Source organism: Perissodus microlepis, chromosome 8 (genome assembly GCF_051167445.1).
Source record: "Perissodus microlepis isolate ML-2025 ecotype Zambia chromosome 8, ASM5116744v1, whole genome shotgun sequence".
Taxonomy (NCBI): Eukaryota; Metazoa; Chordata; class Actinopteri; order Cichliformes; family Cichlidae; genus Perissodus; species Perissodus microlepis.
In genome coordinates this window covers 185,414-205,921 of record NC_140468.1, presented here as the reverse complement: position 1 = coordinate 205,921, position 20,508 = coordinate 185,414, and the positions used below count along the sequence as shown (strand labels likewise).

The window sequence follows — 20,508 nt, the reverse complement described above, 5'->3', positions numbered from 1 at the left end:
ATTTAGTTTTTTTCAGGTCACCTTGTAAATAAGATTTTAAATGTCAGTTGGTCTTTCCTGGTTAAATAAAGCATTAATAATTAATTATGACGTGCTTAAATTTCAGATTTGTTATGAACTCTTTAACGTCCAGCGTCTTTGTTTTCACTGAGACTGAAAGCTTGGAGTCATTTTTAATGCTGCTCTTTACAGGCGAGTTCATTGAGACAACAGAAAAAGACACGAGTGTTTTAGAGCTTCACCATCTTTCCTTTATGATTTTACAGCTTTATTATCAGTTTCTGTTTGAGCAGCAGCTGAGTCGTCTTTTATTTCAGCTAAACTCTGAATCTTATTATTACTATTAACCTCTGGTGCTGGTGAGTAACTGAACAGTTTTTAGTTCTTTCTTTAATGTAATATGAAATATTTCCAGTTCTGAGCTGTCAGGGTTCATTTCTAAAGTTTAGCTGATATTTATACAATCAAACACTCATCTGTGTGAATCACAGGAAGTGTAGAGCAGGAGAAAACAGTCTTAGAAACTCCACACCTCTGTGGATCAGGCCAACCCACAGCTCAACAGAAACACCGAGATTTCGACACTTCCTCATTCTTCATCGTGTTTGTCCCCACAGAAGGAAACAAGTTTCACCCTCAGGTCGTCAGCAATGACGCATCAAGACATTGGCCGGCGAGAATATCAGTAAATGTGACGACCTCTGACCCAGAAACGCGCGAGCTAAAACCACAGAGGTCTGTTCGGTACCTGGTTCCATGGTAACCAAGCAAACTATTAACAAACCTGGACTGTTTATGAGCGCAGATTCACGGGTCAAGGAAGTGCTCGTGGTCTTAAACGCTGATAAAGCTCACGTATAAACAAAGCTTTTTAATATATATCTAACTTTATAACAACACCATGAGGTCAGAATCATGGAAAGCAGCTCTGGTGGAGTCTCAGAGAATAATAAAGAGCAGTAAAGCAGTGAAAAACAGAACAGGCTGTAAAGTTTTCAATAACTTGGACGCCTGGAAAGGATTCCCTGTAAAATCTAAATATTTGTATAACCAGTTAAATGCTGGTGCTAAAGTATGTCATGTTACTGGTAGCACTCTTGGCTGAGTAGTTTTCCTCGGCCCCTCAGTTTGTGAAATGTGTTGTGAAATGTTTTTGACTCTGACTTCGTTCACACTCTGTACCAGCCTCTGTGGGGCAACGGGCTGACGAGGAAGATCCTCCCGCGGGAGACATAAATACCCGACAAAGATCATTCCTCCTCGGACACTTTATGAATGAACGTCTCGCATCGGGACTGGTGAGTACTGGATTCATCTAATCTCCTCTGATTCTCTGGATCAGATGTGGAAACATACACAGGCCTGTTTAATCCGCGTGTGCTGACATATATTCTCAGTGTAAACTCCTTAAAAGTGCCACATGTAAACTAAAAATAAATAACCTTCCATGCATATTTTTAAAAATGTTTATTTTTCCTGGAACAGCTGTGATGCTATGATAGAGCTATCTGTGTTTATTGTAATTTAATAACTGAATCCTGTAGCTGGGAACTTCAGGCCATTAAAACTTCATGTTGATTGAATATTATATGGCACAATAACACCGTAATGGCACACTTCTTTGTTAAATCATAATCAGAATACTTTATTAATCCTTAAGGAAACTGTGTGGGTTACAGTTGCTCCAAGACAGTAACAGTAACAGACTCAGCTATTTAAATAATATGTTACATTGTTTACAAATTTAAGAAATTACACTAAAATAAACAAATCAGTCAATTATAAATATCAAGAATATTGAAAAGAATATCACAGACGTGAGAATGTATTTGATTGACATTTGACTCTAACTTGTGAACTTTGTCATTTGTTGTTTCACTGTAAAAGAAAGTATTTTGACTTAATTAAACATTTTTTAGGTCTTTCTTCTGTTTGTTTAATATTTTGGATCCCAGCATGTCCAGGACTTGTGAAAGAGTGGAAGTGATTCATGTCATCTTTGATAAAAATCTAAATTCTGCTGTTTTAAAACAGAAAAAAAGGAAGAACAAGAGGAAGCTTCAAATTTCAAGAGTTTGGAAACTTTCCAAGGTGTGGTCACACAGACTTTCCCCCTCGCTCAGATTTAACCACCAAACCCACAGATATTTTTAACAGTCAAACTTAAGAATAATCCTCAATAAACTTCAAGGACTTTCTGCCCGAGTCACCAAAATGACCTCAGAGCCAAACTTCACCACCGCCTCAAACCTCACCACCCCCACTGCCGATGGTGGCTGCCCACCTGTCGGTATTGGGCTGGAAGGTAAGATCATGCCACCCGTCCTCATCATTGACGTCATTCTGGGGCTGCTGGGAAACCTGGTCGCTCTGTGGATCTTCTGCTTCAAACTGAAGGCGTGGAACCCCAACAGCCTCTTCCTCTTCAACCTGGTTATCGCAGACTTCCTCGCTCTAGTGAGTCTACCTCTGAGGATCGACGCCTTGCTCAGGAGTCACTGGGTGTTTGGAGACGGCATGTGTCGGATCAACCTCTTCCTGATGTTTTCCAACCGCTCGGCGAGCATCGCACTCATGACCGTGGTGGCAATTTATCGCTACTTTAAGGTGAGAGAGTCCTCGTGGTGATGGAGTTGTAAAAATGCTTAGCAAAGTTTTTTGTTGCACCTCGTTGGGCCACATTCCTGGTAAAGAGAACAAACCTCTGACTGCATTTCTAATATTTTTGAATCACTCCAACACGGGAAACTCGTGTCCTGCAGGTCTGTTAAAGTGATACAGGTTGTTTTTATTCATGGGGCTCCAAACAGGGAAAAGTTGGTAGTAATAGCCTGATGTAAATAGCTTGATGACATAACTGGGTAAAACTAAAGGTAAGCCAACATGGGTAAACAGCTGGTATGGTTAGGTAGCGGTATAAAGAGTAGCCCATTCAGCTAAATTAATGGATAAATAGCTGTAATCATATTCTACATTGTCATTTATAAATGAAGCTGAATGAAGGAAGACTGAAACTGTTTTAGGAAGTTAGGAACTTTACCTGACTGAGATCTTTGAATCCATCCATCCATCACCTGACACTGTGACATGAAAACTGGTTTCCTGTTTACAAATGGTCCAATAACGCTGCAGGAACAATGATGATTGGCCAATCAGTGCCAGGTGCACAATTAATTTCACCATCAAACATTTTCAAGATTCAAAAGATGATTTAAACAGAAACTGCTGCTTTAGTTTTGGCACTATCCCGACATACCGAAAACAGGAACATGTTTTGATGTTCTTCTGCCCCTAAAACCCAGGAAAAACCCATCAGGTGACAGTGCAGGGTGTGCCAAAATAACTTCAGGTGTGGGTCTACCAACTGGCGAGAGAAATGTTGAGCTAGTTTGTAATTTAATCCCAAATCTGATTTTTTTGTGTGTCTACTGGAGGAGACCCCAAACTAGATGATGTAGAACAGAAACAACAGTTCCTACATGTTTATCCAGATAATTGTATTCAGGTGGAAGTTTCAGAACCAGTATCATCAGTGCTGTTTTCTTCCAGGTGGTCCATCCTCACCACCGCTTCAACCGCATGACCAAGCGACAGGCGGTGTTCGTGTCGCTGTTTGTCTGGCTGCTGGTCATCACGCCCCGGGTTCCTATGCTGGCTTACAACCACATCAAGGGCAGCGGCAACACAACCCAGTGCTTCTTCTTCACGTCTTACAAAGAGGCGTCGCGAGCCATCATCATCCTGGTGGCCATGCATCGCATCCTCACCGTGCTGGAGTTCATCTTCCCGATGGCCATGCTGCTGTTCTGCTCCATCCGGATCTCCAGCTTCCTGAAGGAACGACGTATAGGCAAACCCGACAAAGTGCGCAAGGCGATGCGAGTGTGCATCGCCATCGTCGCAGTATTCATGGTATGCTTTCTGCCCACCACGGTGACAACCATCGGAGTGTGGATCATCCGCTCGTACCGCCCGTGGGACTGCACCAGCTTCTACAGATTCACCCAGCTCAGCATCGTGTCTCTGGGCTTGAACTTCCTGAACTCGGCTCTGGATCCCATCATCTACATCTTCTCCAGCTCCATGTTCAGGAAGGCCCTGGTGGGTGCGCTGCCCTGTGCACTGCGCTGTGGGCAGGATGCCGAGGACAACAAGACGTCTTCTTCGGGAACTCAGTCGACCACCCAGGAGGAGATGAAATCCATGAGGACTGATAGAGGAAGCGAGGCGAAATAGTAAACTGCTCCTTGCTAATAAAGACTAAACCAAGCAGTGAAACATTTTCCCTGCTCTGATTTCCTTTATTTTAGTATAATTTTGCATAAAGTTATATCTTTGGCTTGTTTTCTGATGTATCTGAAAATCTGTCGCATAACCATGTAAACATATATTCAGTCAAGTTTGAAATATTTTTCCTGTTGAACTCTTTAAATGTAAGTGTCTGTTGCTATATTTTTTTACATGTTTTTTTAAATTTTGATAAAATAAATTACATTAAAAACAGAAATAAAAAAACATCCCTGAGGTCTCAAAACCTGCAGTTCCTCTGACGTCCAGTAGAGGCTCCAGCAGTGAGCCAGTCTCATGGAGTCCCATGTTAAAACTACAGCAGAAGAAAACACGATTACAGCCTGATACTGAAACTGTTTTGGTCTCTGTGCATAAGTCAGCTTAAAATGTTTTTATAATTTACGTGTTTGAATTGAATTAAAGGTATATTCAGTAAAACATTTTTAGGTTATTTAATAGAAAAAAGGATTCTGCACTCCTAAATATACAGAATCCTGTTGTTCTGATTTGCTGCTATATAAATAAAGCTGAACTGAAATCCTGCAGCTTTCAAAGGCAAACAAACACTGAGGCTTAAACACTAATGACCACAAGTTTGCATTATTCCTGTTTTGATTTTACATACAATTTATTCCCACCACATAATGGAAACCAGTGATCAGTTCATTTTGAAAGAACACATAGCAGGACATAGTGCCCGCAGACCACCTTTTCTCATCAGCAGTTCTAAAATATCAGAGTTCTGCAGAGGCCTCGTATCACCCCATATCTCAGCCTTCAGGTCCTCTTCTTTGAAACCAGTTTGGATTCAGGACACAGATACACTCTCAACTTTGATATTAGCCTTAAAACTTTCCTTTCTAATAAAGCATATAGCTGCTGTCAGCATAACTGACAAGTCATGATTTACTCAGCTGCAGTCAAAAATCATATGACAGTAACTCAGTAACTCTTCAGTGAGCTCAGTAAACGGTTAAAAACTGCATCAAAGATTCATTCATGCATTTTGTTATGAAAGTAATATTTGTCAATATTAAATCTTTATCTGTTATCATTATGGTGTGCTATAATATTAATATCTGCCATGAACTGTCATCCAGCATTCAGATATTTTATGCAGAATCCCAGCAGATCGCAGCCAGCAGCCAATTATCTTTGTTCCTCATTCTGAACTTCAGCAGGTCACCATGACCGTGTCTACAAGTTTAAATGCACTGAGCTGGTGCCGTGTGATTGGCTGATTAAATATCTGCATTAATAAATAAAGTAAAAATTAACCCTTTCATGCATAGTGGTCACCACAGTGGACAGCTATTCAAAGGCTGTTTTCTTGTATTTGTATCAATGTTGATGGTATACTCAGGATTTTTTTTCTCAAGTATTTTTATTCATCTTTTTAAAATACTTAATAAATAATAATAATAATAAAAAAATCCTGATTGAGGTTGTCATAATCCATGCATGAAAGGGTTAATAAATAAAGAGTCTGGCGATTGATCTACAGCAGCGACATCAACATGTAGTTTTTGTGTTTCTGCCTCCCTCTAGTGTCTGACTGTGTTCACACATGGAGGCAATGAGTGTTAGTCCTGTGCTGCAGGTGCAGAGGCGGAGCCAGACATTTGAAACACCCGGGGCTTAGCCCTAAAGGGTAGTATGCATGTGGGATTTTTTTTTTTTTTTGTGGGGGGGTTGAAATGACTGAAAGATTAATAGGCTCTGTTTTCAGTTTTGTTAAAAAAACAATGACTTCATATAGTAAAAAAATATATCACATATGCAGGACACCTTAAACTAGTTTTTTAATTAAGCAGCAAGGCAGAACAAGGTCAGGGCTGTATCAAGACACCAGGACTAAACCCCAATTCAACCAGACCCAGAACTGATCCGGAATTAAAACAGGACTACAACAGTTCAAAATCAGGACTACTTAGGACTTAACCAAGACAGAACCAGAATCAGAACTAGATGATAGTAGCACTAAAAATCATCATAGACCTGCACTACACTTATTTTTTAATTCTACCAAAGTCCACTATTTAGATTCAGAAAAGTTTATATAATTATTTAGCCTTGTTGTGCAACAAGCCTGCATAACTTAATAAATATAGAATTTGAAAAATAACAAACCTAAAAAGAAACACTAGGTACGAGATACACGAGTACCTATGATACGGTGATACTTTTGGTAAACAACCATTTGACTAACATGTCTGTCTCACCTGCTCTTGTTCCATCTCTGTTCTGTCCTCATTCTCCTCTCTCTCCCTCTCTGTTCCTCTCTCTCCCTCTTTGTGCTGACAATCATCAAATATACAGTTGAAACCAGATATTTACAAACTCTTCAGAAAACACAAACACTTTTTTAATTGTAACATCAAATCAGACTAAATGTTTATTTTTTTTAGATTGATAAATATAAAAACATATTTGTTAACTTTAAGAGTAAAGAGAGAAACTATCTGTATTTCTTAATTGTAAATGGCACCAAATTGTATTCAAACTGAGCCACACTTGTGGAGCTCCACAGTTCTTCTCCTGGTGTTTTGGTTGACATCTCTTGATGTTTCCATGTCACAGAAACAGGCTCTGTGTTTTGCCTTATATGCATCCACAGCTGTGCCACCAATTTACTCACATGGACTCTACGAACCAATTAGAAACTTCTTCAGCTCAGAATGGAATTCTGGAGTTTTCTTATTAACTAACAATAAACTTAGTGTATATGTACTCCTAAATTTGACGAAAGTGATAAAAAATAGAAGCTCTGTCTCTCTTTATTCTGACATGTAACTAATTCAAAAGATATTTCAATATTTATTTATCCAAAACAAAACAAGTTTACTCTAAATTGATGTTGTACAGTAAAAAAAATGTTCTTGTGTTTTCCATAAAGTGTATGTAAATATCTGGTTTCAACTGTGAATATACTGCTGTGTATTGAAATTCCTCTTGTTTTGCATAGAAATATACTGAACAACATACAAAGCATAATATATAAAATAACATCTACCAGAGTTTTTTCTTTGAAAGAAGCTCCTTATGTCCATTCTTGTATATCAGTGCATTACTGAAACAGATTCATTTAGCCGTGGAGGGAAACAACTGAAAATATGAAATAAACACACATGTAAGCTAAGGCTCTGTAAAGAAACAGCTTTGTTGTTGTTCAGCTTTTCATTTCGCCATTTGTTGATTCACTTGAAGAGAAAGTAACATAATATGGGTCAAGTGATCAGTTTGATATCAATCTTTCGTGATGCACCGTCATATTTACATTATTTGTACAGTACGAATGATTTGCTTTGGTACCTGGTCGAACTTCAGTTCTCCTCTGTCTGCCTGGCTCCGTTTCTCCAACAGCGCACTCGCAGGTAGCAGCTGCCCCGCCCCGCTTAGTGTCTGAGCTCGGATCATACCAATATTAGGGGGGATTTACGCACAGTCGTAAATTCCCACAGTGTGCTCTATGTGCTTCGAATATTGTGTGTCGTTTTTGTTTTATACAGTTGTCAGCCAGGCATCTAACTATGAAAAAATTACACTCCAAAAGACCCCGGGCTTCTGAAAAAACAACCCGGGCTTAAGCCCAGTAAGCCACCCCCCCCGCTCCGCCACTGTGCAGGTGTAAAGTGATCAAATTACAAAATGTTTAAAAAATATTAAATATAATCCTCTTCAATATAATATATGGAAACTGGATATTATTAAAAGTGTGATTCACCCTGAGCTATCATTTTCCCTCCAGAGTTCGAGTCTGGCGGTTTGAGACCCCAGGCTTGTGTTGGCAACGGCCCATCACAAGGACAGTGGCTCGAGCACACAGTTGGGGAGAAGCCGGCCCAGGACTGTGTTCGGTCCAAGTACGCCACAGGGACGGCGGTTCGAGTACACAGTTGGGAAATCATTCCTGGGGTGTTTCGACAGAAGAATGGAGACGGAGCTTGGTTTATCGTGGAACGTGTATTTAGCAGTAGTTAGCCATCCAACACATACCACAATACTTTCTCTCTTCTTCTCTCATTCTGTCTCTATCAGTCACAGAGCTCCCTACTGGTAACTGAGTATATGTTCATATTCAGTCCCCCTGTAAAGCAACCCTTCACCATCTTAGCAGTGTATGTAAACATAACATCTCTCCTCAATCTCACAGAATTCTACTACCTCAGTATTAACTTAGCATGGTAACATTACTATTTGCACATAACATTATCAGTAGTAGATTTTGCAACCAGACAGCATTTTTAATACTGCTTGCTGAACCTATTTCACTTAACACTTCTGGGTGTTTGAACTATACCTGTGAACTTAAAATACCCATCTTGTCATGGTGCCTAAATCGTCCTTTATAATGAATACTTGTACAGTTAAGGTTACTGTAGTAACTTAACAACCTTAAGTCACGAAAAACTTCACAAAATAAATCATAGTAAATCAATCATCTATTATACTTGGACCTCAGAACTAGCAGTATGGAACTTAACATTACCATCCAACAGCTCAAGCGTGTTATTTTCCCACTTTTTTTTTTCTTATTTCATTACATAATCCTTGGTCCAAGCTGGTAACTGTCTCGGTCTGTTAGGAACAGAAGGTCTTTTAGGAGTTTCTCTTGTGTTGTTTTCAACCTCTTCACCAGCCTGCAACGGCTCAGCATTCTCTGCTCGGCAGAGTGAGAGACGGGCTGCATTCCATCGCTTTCCATCACTCAAGATGAAGGTGCTCAGTCCAGTCTGTTGCTGCACTGACAGTGGATCAGTGAACTGTCTCTCTCCCTTCCCCACTCGGAAAGGCTTACGTATCCGCACCCTGTCACCGACCACAAGCTGGGGAGGTTTTGCCCCCCTCTTAGCATCAGTGTAGCGTTTACTCCTACGTTGCTGGTGAAAGACTCTGGCCCTGCATTGGTCATACTGTCCTGTGTCTTTGGGGAATGGCAGGACATTTAGCTTTGTTCTCATTGGTCTCCCTCTGAGAAGCTGAAACGGAGCTGCTCCAGTTGTTGCATGAGCTGTAGCACGGTAATTCTGTAGCATCTCCGTTACGGCGGGCTTCCATGGCTTCTGGGACGCCTGTGCAGCATGAACACGGTCCTTCAGTACTCTGTTGAATCTTTCAACACACCCGTTCACTTGAGGGTGGTACACAGTTGTTCTAATGTGCTTGATGCCCCTTTCCTTCAGGAAATCAGCAAAGGCAGATGAAGTGAATTGTGGTCCATTATCTGTCGTAAGCTCACAAGGGTTTCCCTCCCGTGCAAAGACCGAAGACAAAAACCTAATAACAGTGGCTGTAGTAGCTGATGAAGCAAAGGCTACTTCTGGCCATTTGCTGAAGTAATCGACCAATGTGATAGCAAACCTGCAGTCCTGCGACCCACGGTCAAAAGGTCCAACAATGTCAACGGCCACATGCTGAAAGGGACCATCTGGAAACTAAACCGGCTGTAGGGGAGCAGGAGCAGTTTTGGCCGTTTTGTCACACACTTGGCAGACTGAGCACGATGACAGAATCGCATGGACTTGAGTATCCATGGATGGCCACCAGTAAAGCTCTCTGAGCCGCTGCTTTGTGGGAACTATGCCCTGGTGACCTTCGTGTGCGAGGCATATCACCTTTTCTCGCAGGGACCTTGGGACCACCAGACGTGTCCCCCGGAAGACTAACGGTGATTCCACAGCAAGTTCACGCACTAGGAAATATGGCTGCATCTCAGCTGGGAGAGACCTTTTCACCTTAGGCCAGCCTGAGCGGATAACCTGTCGCAGCAGAGAAAGGTCAGGGCAGTCCTCACATTCAGCTTTAAAATCCGAAAATCCGTCAACGGTGTCGCTGTCAAGAGAGGAGAAACTTCAGCTATCTCCAGGAGGTCTTTTTCAGCATCAATGTCAGTGCTGGAGTACGTCAGGGGAACCCGTGAGAGGCAGTCTGCCATGATATTCTGAACACCAGGACGGTACTGTACATCGTACTGAAAACACATCAACATTGCAGACCATCGTGCGATTCTCATGCCCGGTCTGTTCATACCTTTGGTGCTGAGAAGGGTAGTAAGAGCATCAGTACAAAGCGTGAATCTGCGGCCCCATACATATGTACGCCATCTTTCCACCGCCCAGACACAGGCTAACGCCTCCTTTTCTGTGGTGGAGTACTTTCTTTCTGCAGGAGACAGTGTTCGGGAGGCGAACGCCACAACCCGCTCCACTTGATCTGGATGCAACTGTGTCAACACAGCTCCTAGCCCGTAGTCTGATGCGTCTGTGGTGATAAAAGCAGGTAAGTCAGGGTCATAGACGGCAAGTGCGGGACTTTCCAGAAGGAGTTTTTTCAGGTTACTGAAGCTCTCATGTGCTGCCTCGTTCCACTGGAGTTCAACTTTCATGTCTGTTTTCAGCAACTGTCGCAGTGGCTCCACCAGTGTAGCATAATCTGGAATAAATTTACTGAACCAGGATGACAAACCCAGGAACGAGCGCAATGCAGCCATATCCTTTGGAGCAGGAGCCTCAGCAATAGCAGTAAGTGAGCAGCAAGATGGCGCCAGTGTGTTCGGCAGGCCGTCTCCATTGCTCTCCACTGCTCTCTGCTGCTTCTTACCTTTCTGCTAATATGCTATTCGGGTGGCTCTGCATTGCTAACCTATGACCGGCTTACTCTTCTAAGTCTCCGGCCACCCTATACTTACGGGTCATACTTCCATGGATCGGACCCGTGGTGGAATTTAGGAGATACCAGTCTGCCGCGGACGGATCACCTCTCAGGAACGTACCGCCGATCTCCGCTTCCTCCGCTTCCTTCGCGCAGGAGACCCTACAGGAAAAGGGGTAAACGGAGTGGTGTCTGTGTCCGCATTAAGGCTTACCTAAAGGCACGGTATGTGGCTGGCTTCGACGTCGATGTGGATGCTCTCCGCCTTCCCCCGACTTTCTGGGAGCACTTTACCTTTAGATTGTTTAGGCATCGATGGATTCGCCATGCTGAGCTGCAGGCCCGCCCTGCCGCCCCAGTGGTTTACTCGCCGGCTCGATGTTGGATTAAGCCCCTTAAAGGCGACGTGTGCTATGGCAACCTATGCCGCCCGAGACGTGCTTCCAACTGCGACTCGGCGTCTTCGACTCGGATGGCGCTATTAAATGTTAGGTCGCTGATTAATAAGACTTTTATTGTGAGCGATTTTTTTTACTGCTACAGGATTGGATTTACTATTCATGACGGAAACTTGGATTCGTCCCGGTGAGTCTTTCCGTTTCTCAGAGCTCCTTCCTCCGAATTGTGCCTTTTTTAGCTCACCGAGACCTTCGGGCAGGGGTGGAGGACTGGCAGTGGTCTTTAGGAATAAATTCCGAGTACGGCACCTGCCTTCCCCTATGTTCCCTAGCTTTGAAGCCCAGCTGCTGGAACTTGCTGGTCCCCCCTTGACTCTCTGTGTTGTGATTTACCGTCCCCCGAAATATAATAAGACTTTCATTAACGACTTTGGTGACTTTTTAGCATCTCTTTATCTAAATTATGATCGTGTTCTTATCACTGGCGATTTTAACATTAATACTTGTTGTAAAGATTATGTGTTTGCCAAGGATTTTCTAGCCTTAGTTGACTCTTTTAATCTTATCCAGTGGGTCAATGCGCCTACCCACGTTAAAGGTCATACCCTTGATTTGATTTTTTTCTTATGGACTGGACATTTGTATCAGGGACATCAGCAACATTGGAATCTCCGATCATTTCCCAGTCATCTTTGATGCTGAGCTATGCAAATTGGACCAGAACTTTGAGGGTCCTCGACGTCTTGTGCGCATTATCAATCCTGGGACTGTGGCTGAATTTTCAGCTGCTTTCTCTAAATCTGTTCTCCCTGACTTTGATCGTTCTACACCCTCTTCAGTTGATGATTTTGCTAACTCCTTTCTCTCTACCTGCTCCTCTTTACTGGACGTTGTGGCCTCTATGAAAGTAAAACGGCCTAGAAGCTGCTCTCAGCCGTGGCTAAATGACTCTTTACGCGCTTTACGACGCGTTTGCCGCCAAGCTGAGAGACGGTGGAAAAAAGATAGGCTCCAGGTGTCTTTTGATATCCTTCGCAGGACCCGCCTGCAATTTCAGAAATCTGCTAAGTTGGCTAAAGCGGCTTTTCTGTCGGGTGTCATTGCGGATAACAGTCACAACCCACGTATTTTATTTAAGACTTTTAACTCATTGTCCAATCCTTGTCCTGAAACGCCTAGATTGGCTTCCTTAGCCCTTTGTGAAAATTTTTTAACTCATTTTACAGGCAGAATCTTATCTCTAAGAGTCTCACACCCTCCTGTGATGAGTCAGGCCCCAGCATTACGATGCTCTACTAACCTCAATCAGTTTGATCCAGTTTCGCTCCCTACTCTTAAGGGTATAATTGATCACCTAAAAAACTCAAACGCTGCTCATGACATCCTTCCATCTCGCATTATTAAAGATGGGTTTAACATTATCGGGCCCTGTATTTTATCATTAATTAACCTGTCACTGTTATCGGGTTGTGTTCCGGCTGCTTTTAAACACGCTGTAGTGCAACCTATACTCAAAAAGAGCTCCCTTGATCAGAATGACCTCGCTAACTTTAGACCCATTTCCAAACTCCCGTTTCTGTCTAAAATCCTAGAGAAGATTGTTCATTCACAACTTCAAACTTATTTGGATGCAAATAATATCGGGGAAAAATTTCAGTCGGGGTTTAAGCCACGCCATAGCACGGAAACTGCATTACTGAGAGTCTTTAATGATCTTCTCTCAATTGCTGACTCAGGGCGCCCTGTGGTGTTAATTTTGCTTGATTTGTCCTCTGCTTTTGATTTGGTGGACCATAATGTCCTTTTAATGAGGCTTGAGCATCTGGTGGGCATCACGGGCAGTGCCCTTAGCTGGTTTAAATCCTATCTCTCAGAAAGGTCCTTTTCTGTCACCATGGGTACCTACTCCTCCTCCATCCCATGCTGTTCTCTTATACTTGTTACCCTTGGGCCGAATCTTTGATAAATACAACTTTTCTTTTCACTTCTATGCGGATGACATTCAAATCTATTTTGAACTAGCTGAGGATGTCACGTCGTCATTGCAACACTTCTTTGATTGTATGAATGAAGTTAAAAACTGGCTACTGAGCAATTCTCTCATTTTAAATGATAAGAAGACAGAAATTGTAATCTTTGATACTCCCTTCTCTCAGGCTGAACTAACTGGTATTTTTGGGCCCTTTGCTGACTCCCTTTCTGACACTGTGAGGAACCTGGGTGTTGTCTTGGACAGTTCCTTCAAGTTGGACAAACATGTGTCCTCCGTAGTTAAATCGAGTTTCAATCAACTACATCTAATCTCTAAGGCCAAGCCCTACATACCACGTAAGGACCTGGAGAAACTTATCCATGCCTTTGTTACATCAAGGTTAGATTATTGTAATTCCCTTTATACTGGTCTCCATTCTGCCCTTGTTCACAAACTGCAGCTTGTTCAAAATGCGGCTGCACGTCTCTTAACTGGAACTGGCAGGTTTGAGTCTATTACTCCAGTTCTTTCCGACCTCCACTGGCTCCCTATTAAATTTCATATTGATTTTAAAATCTTATTGCTCACTTTTAAGATCATAAATAACACCGCGCCCAGCTATCTTACGGATCTCCTCAGCTTTTATACCCATGGGAGAGCGCTTAGATCAGGCCAAATGCTCCTGGTGCGACCTAGATCTCGGCTCAAGACCAGAGGTGACCACGCATTCGCCGCTGTCGCACCCTACCTCTGGAATAACCTCCCCCTAGCTATTCGGGCGTCTGATACAATTCAATCTTTTAAATCTCGATTAAAAACTTATTTGTTTAGTCTTGCTTTCCCCGCCTCCTAGAGCCCACATTTTTAGTGTACTGGAACTTATCTTTATCACTTTGTTAATGTTTATAATGTTTTAACTTTAAGCCTTTCGGGTTGTGCCTACTATGCCTGGTGTATTATTGGTTAGTTATGTCACCCGCCTGTTAGTATATTTTATTTGTATTTTGTGCTTTATATTTGTATTTATTATTGCTCTTAACTCATTCTGTGAAGCACTTTGGCATACCTGTGGTTTTTTAAATGTGCTATATAAATAAAATTGTATTGTATTGTAGCAGTAAGGTGATGTTGGCTTGGACGTAGGCCTTCCTTTGAGATTACATGGCCCAGGAATGTAATGTGTGACTGGCAGAAGGAACTTTTCCCAGTGTTAATCTGCAGGCCGACGTCTCTGAGACGTTGGAGAACAGCTTGCAGGCGTGTATCATGCACCTCCTTTGATGTTCCATAGATGATGATGTCATCCAAGTATACAGCAAAATCTCCAGTGTTAAATTAACACTAGAGAGTGTCTATATGGGTCCACTCCTCTGAGTGTTAAATACAACACTGTTGAGTGTTAAATTAACACTTTTGACAGTGTTATATGTTTAAAAGTAACCTAGTCAGTTTTGAAGATTAACAAAGACTAACACTGAGCAGTGCTGATTTTCTAACACTGGAATATTTCTAACATTTTGAGTTATTTTCCACTACTATCCACTACTTCACTCCATGCGGCCGGAAGCGGAAGTCATCCCACTTTCAATAAGTGAAAAAACTAACTCAGATTGCTTAACAAAAACAACAAATCCTTTATTTATACAGGAGGCGTATGCAATATTACCATGCTCAACTTTGTTCCCAACTGCCAACAGCGCCTGCACCACCTAAGTGGTGGGCTGTGGCACCATTCTCACTCCGTGTCTCATTGACAGGGACAGTGTCCCTGAGGACGCCATCCCTGAAGACTTCACAACAAAACCCCCAAGAAACTATCAAGTGTAACCCAAATCCACAGACGCAAAACAATAATTCACCAAGAAAACAGTCCAACAATATAATAATAGAAACATGACAAGAAGATTCAAATAAACAACAATCCTACTCACGATATGCTCCACCACCAAACTCCCAGCATGCAATGAAGAAAGAAAGAAAGAAAGAAAGAAAGAAAGAAAGAAAGAAAGAAAGAAAGAAAGAAAAAAGAAACATAGGGGAAGACGTACAGTGAGAGAACAAACTAAAAAAGTGTCCACTGGATCAACTGTTGAAAGACAAAAAAGAAAACAAGCAAAAGAACAGTAACACAATAAACACAACACCACAGCAGTAACCTAGATAAGTATAAGTAACAGTAAATACTAAGTATTGAATGTTATTGTGCAGCACGCAAGGCCGACAGTGTACAATGTGCTTTGAGGTAGCAGCCAACAAAGATATAGTTTGTGTCTGTGAGCACTTGTGTACACACATGCATGTGTGAGCGCGCTTGTATTCTAAAAGGTTTCTACATGTAACAATCTGCTAGAGGGTGTGGGGAGCCATAGCCCCGTCCCCTAAGGCATAAAGCAGGTATGGAGGAGATCCAGGCACCAGTTATCCAGAGGCCCCCTTGGGCTCCAAGGAGGACCAGCAGAGGTGTAACCAGGCCACCCTCCTGGAAAGAGCTGAGGAGAGCCCCAGGCTTGTGATCACTCAGCAGCTACGATGCAGAAGCCACAGGGGGCTACAGAATGATGAGCCCACGGGCTCTGCCGACTACCAGCTGTGCCAGAGCAGACTGAGCCCCAGGCCCAGAGGCCTGAGGTCCAAGGACCCCCCCCCCGTACATACCCTGGACACCGAGAACCAACAATGCACCGATGGTTGAGGGCATCAGCCACCAGCAGGGAGTGTGGGGGGTAGGCTCCCAAACCTGGGGGGGCCTGAGATGTTCCCAGAGAGGTGGACTCCAAGACCCGACCTGACACATAGACAAACAGAGGGACATAGACACAACCATGCATTCCCATCCTCATGCACACATATACCAATACTGAGCACTCGCCCAACATGGAGACATACAGAAATGAACACTCATACTCCCAAACATACGCCATACCCCAGGTCCAGGTACCATCGCCCCACAGGGGGAAACCGCACCTAGAACCAGGAGATGTTACCCTTTTTCGTGGGGTGGGGACAAGCAAACTGTCCCAGGTCCAGCAGAGACAGGGAGGCCCAGCATCCCAGACCCCAACCAGACGGCCAACTCCGCCTCCTAGCCCCCCGCCCTGATGGCGAACAGAGAACGGGGATTAAGTTACTAATAAGAAGGTATTGGGGCTCATTGTTCAGCTCAGAGATTAACCCTCTGGGGTCGCTGGACGTGCCGGCGCGTCAAAATCACATGACCGATTTAAGATGACACAGCTACAAGATGCAGCGAGTCAGAGTCTCCATTTCAACTTGGGTCGAAAGTGCGGACTTAAAAACTATATACCAGTTTTTGAATTGTGTCGATGGGCCAAGTAAAACCAGAGTTATGATAAAAACTACACACAATGTTTTTTCTCTGAACAAAACAGCGGTGTTTACAGCGGGAAGAACGGTAAAAAAACCTGCGTTTTCTACGGAGAGCGCTAGCAAACACTCTCCGCTTGCGAGTGAAAAAAGAAAGAGAAAAAACACCCCTTCCCCATTGGTGTTAGAGTTTACCATGTCAGCCAATTAAAAAAATGATATGGCAACATGTGGCACTTGGTTGTTTATGGAGAAGGGGAAGTTTTTAGGAGTGACACCCGCGGGTGAAAGCGGGCGAGCGAAAGAGAGAGAGAGCGAGTTTTCATATGTGAGACATTAGTGACGTTTAGCGTGTTTGGAGGCTGTAGTTAGTGTGTTGTGTAGTTATTGTTTTGTATTGTGTGTCAGTTATACTGCTCAATTTCACATTTTCTCCAAACAAAAGCCGTCAAAGGCAGATTCCAGTGTAAACGCTGTTCCCACATGGAAAACTGGACTGATACACCTCCTGCTGTCAGACCTGCAGGTTTAGGCCTGTGGTGTTCTCCTCTGTCTTATACTGAACACAAACTACATTTTTTGGACTGGCACAAATAATTTGTGTGCCTTCTTATTTGATGCAGCACACCTGATTGTTCTGTAAATAGATTTAAATGGTTATATAAAAAACGCCTGAGGCCTTGGCTGCATTTTTAGGTAAACAGTACCATATAACTTTGTTGTTTGCAAAACTTGTGCATAATTTTTAGAAATGTACAATTTCTATTTGCATTTCAAGTTATGAAAATGATTCGTTGAACATGTTTCTGGGTTTTACAGTAAAAAATATGTCTTTTTTCTACTCGGATTTTGAATTTTTTGTCTGAATTTAGATCAACTGTGCTAATATAGTATGCCAAAATGAAAAAATAACTCAAATTTCAGATATTTGAGGTTGTGCTGAAAATAATGATACCAAACACATATAGAGGTAAAATCAAAAGTAGTCAAAAATGGCCAATTATACCCTGGACCCCAGAGGGTTAAGACATTAATGTTAACACTTAATAAAATCATGTGAGATTACGTTTGTATACTAATAACCTACAATGATTTGGTTAAAGGGAGAGTGTATGGAGTTTAAGCGATGGCAGCTTAAAATGAAACTGTGAAAATATTTGCACTGAAAAATAACATTGTAACTGAAAAATATTAACATTGATTCTGAAATAAATGTACTGAAATTTTTGTATGGAAAGTGAAACAAAAATTGACATTAAAAAAAGATTCATTGAAACTCTAAATATGGACATTAAAACAAATAACTCACTTCTTGTCATGTGTAGGCTGTGTGCAGGCAGGAATGGTGGACCCAAAGTGCAGACTCATGGCATGGCAAAAGTGCATTCCAAAACTCAGCTTTTATTGCTGGATGGCAAAACGTAAGAAAAACCCAAAAATGCAAAATAACCACAGGCAAGCAAACAGAACACACAGCATGGGATGATGGAGATCACAACACAGACAAAGGAAAACACAGGGCTTAAATACACAGAGGGAGCAATCAGGGAATGGCAAACAGGAGGGAAACACACAGTCGCACAGTTCTGCAGCACTATATACGATCTTGTCTCCGAGCCTATTGAAAGTATGTCAACTTAGGATCTGCGCCTCAAGCTCTGCATAAAAGAGGTGGAGACCTGCAACAAAGAGCTGGAAGTGCAAGCCTTGCATTTCCATATCAAGGCTTGAAAAAGGCTCACCTACAGCTTCCACAAGACCATCAAGGACGAATGTCTCTGCTTCTGCTTGTTTGGATATAAGCAAGGACATAGTATTAGATCCTCCATTTCGTGGGTCTCAGGTCCGCTCTTTTTTCAGTGCATATTTGCGCATAGCCACTGCTTTGAGTTGGCCGAAAGAGTTTTGGTCCCTTTTACTTCAATGCAAACTTGTCAGAAGTGTCTCTTTTGAGCAAAGTTTGGATTATGAAACTCGTAAGAAAACTGTGTTGCAGGAATATGAACTTGTCCCTGAAGCATACTGACAAAAATTCAGGAATCTTAATAAAACTGCTAACCAAACTTTTGTTAGGTTTGCGAGAGAAAGGAATGCGCTGTTTGATAGAGGGTGTTGTTCATGTAAAGTTAAAACTCTTGAGATGATTTAAGAGCACTCGTTGGAGGAGTTCAAAAAGTGTTTGCTGGAATTCAATGTGAGTGTACTAGCTGGGCCCACGTCCTCGTTTAGGTTTGACAGCGTTTTAGTAGGTAAAGGTGAATGCTTGGAAATGAATTGAGATGCGGTTTGGGGAAGGCCTCGAAGGGGACTGACGACAGCTCCCAGGCCTGGTAGATCCCCAAAGAACTCATCCCCTAGAAGCAGTGATAACTGTGCGTTACGAAGGTCGATGACCTCAGCGGTAATAATTTGATTCAATTCAACTTATTTATACAGCACCAAACCACAGTGACAGATGCCTCAAGATCCTACAATGATGTCTAGAGGAAAAACCCAACAATCATATGAACCCCTATGGCGACAGTGGGAGGAAAAAACTCCCTTTTAACAGGAAGAATTCTCCGGCAGAACCAGGCTCGGGGAGGGGCGGGGCCATCTGCTGCAACCGGTTAGGGTAAGAGAAGGAGAACAGGACAAAGACAAGCGCAGGGAGAGCGAACATCACTCCATGTAGTGGACAGGATGAGCTCAGACAATTAGGAAGGAATGGTAAGACAAGAGATCAAAGGAAATTCTGAACAATGGAAACCTTAATAGATGAAGGAACCCTCGATCAGGTAGTGACGTGGCTTGACTTTGAACTGAAGCTCTGACAGAGAGGTATGCCGGATTTTGAGATTTGAGGTAAGGCTTGACGGCTCGTAAAGCTTGCGTGAGCTTGTCTTTGAGTAGAAGATGGAGAGGAGGTGCTTAGCTAGTTAATTGCCTCAAATAAGGTAGTGATAACTACGGTACTGTGCTGATTTCTGAAATGAAAAGAAGTGACAGTAGCAGCTTAGGAAGGGTTAACGAATTGAAAGACTGATTAGAGGAAAATCGTCTTTTATAATAATAACCCCAAAATCGTCAAAGAGCAGAATGCGAGTCCACTGAACTTTATGGTAAATAGCCTGTATTTGTATAGCGCTTTACTTAGTCCCTATGGACCTCAAAGCGCTTTACACTGCATTCAGTCATCCACCCATTCACACACACATTCACACACTGGTGATGGCAGCTACATTGTAGCCACAGCTGCCCTGGGGCGCACTGACAGAGGCGAGGCTGCCGGACACTGGAACCACTGGGCCCTCTGAACACCACCTTGTCTTGCTTAAGGACACAACGACCGAGACTGTCGAAGCCCAATGGTGGATAATAAGCCGTTTAGACGTAGTCATAATCATGAGTCGACTTAGAGAGCGGTCTCAAGTGACTGTGTCGAGGTTGGATGCAGGATGATGCTAGTGAAGACACATGAGAAGTGAAGGGTTGCCATGACGGATTATTCACACGGCACAGTTTGGATGTCTTGAAGGGAGTGATAGAGGAAGAGAACCTAGCATTCCGGTGCCAAAGCATGCTGCTGCATTTTGCCGACGTGCGATACAGGAAGAGGAAACTGGCGACTCATTGGTAGAAAAGCTTGCTGCTGCGATTGAATATGAGAGAAGGGCCTAGCATCCAGGTGCCACGGAAACATGTTGCTGAATTTTGCAAAGGAGGGATCGAGGGAAGGGAAACTGGCAACGCTCAGGTAGAAGGTGTTGGGAATAAATAATTTTTCAGTGCCTCATTATGTCAGGGTCCTGGGTCTGAGCGACCCAGGATCTCTGAGCAGTTATAGACTTATGTTACTTATGTATTTTTGGTATTGCTACCCCTTTTCTATGA

General features: G+C 42.8%; 1 protein-coding gene across 2 annotated transcripts; it reads left to right on the top strand.

Annotated features, from left to right (window-relative positions):
* The first annotated feature begins 1,210 nt into the window (after positions 1-1,210).
* Positions 1,211-4,665, top strand: LOC146380941 (hydroxycarboxylic acid receptor 2-like). Of its 2 annotated transcripts, XM_084938574.1 has the most exons (3): positions 1,211-1,298; positions 2,035-2,607; positions 3,550-4,665. In XM_084938574.1, the coding sequence occupies exons 2-3, from the start codon at positions 2,215-2,217 to the stop codon at positions 4,234-4,236; spliced, it is 1,080 nt and encodes a 359-aa protein (XP_084794700.1). In that variant the 5' UTR covers positions 1,211-1,298; positions 2,035-2,214; the 3' UTR covers positions 4,237-4,665. The 2 variants fall into 2 exon arrangements, with proteins under 2 accessions (XP_084794700.1, XP_084794701.1); XM_084938575.1 differs by lacking the exon at positions 1,211-1,298 and having other exon boundaries at positions 1,756-2,607.
* The last annotated feature ends 15,843 nt before the right edge of the window (positions 4,666-20,508 follow it).

Coding starts and splice junctions, on each gene's coding strand:
- LOC146380941 (XM_084938574.1), top strand. CDS start 2,215: ATGACCTCAGAGCCAAACTTCACCACCGCCTCAAACCTCACCACCCCC. Junction 2,608..3,549: donor CAATTTATCGCTACTTTAAG/GTGAGAGAGTCC, acceptor GTTTTCTTCCAG/GTGGTCCATCCTCACCACCG.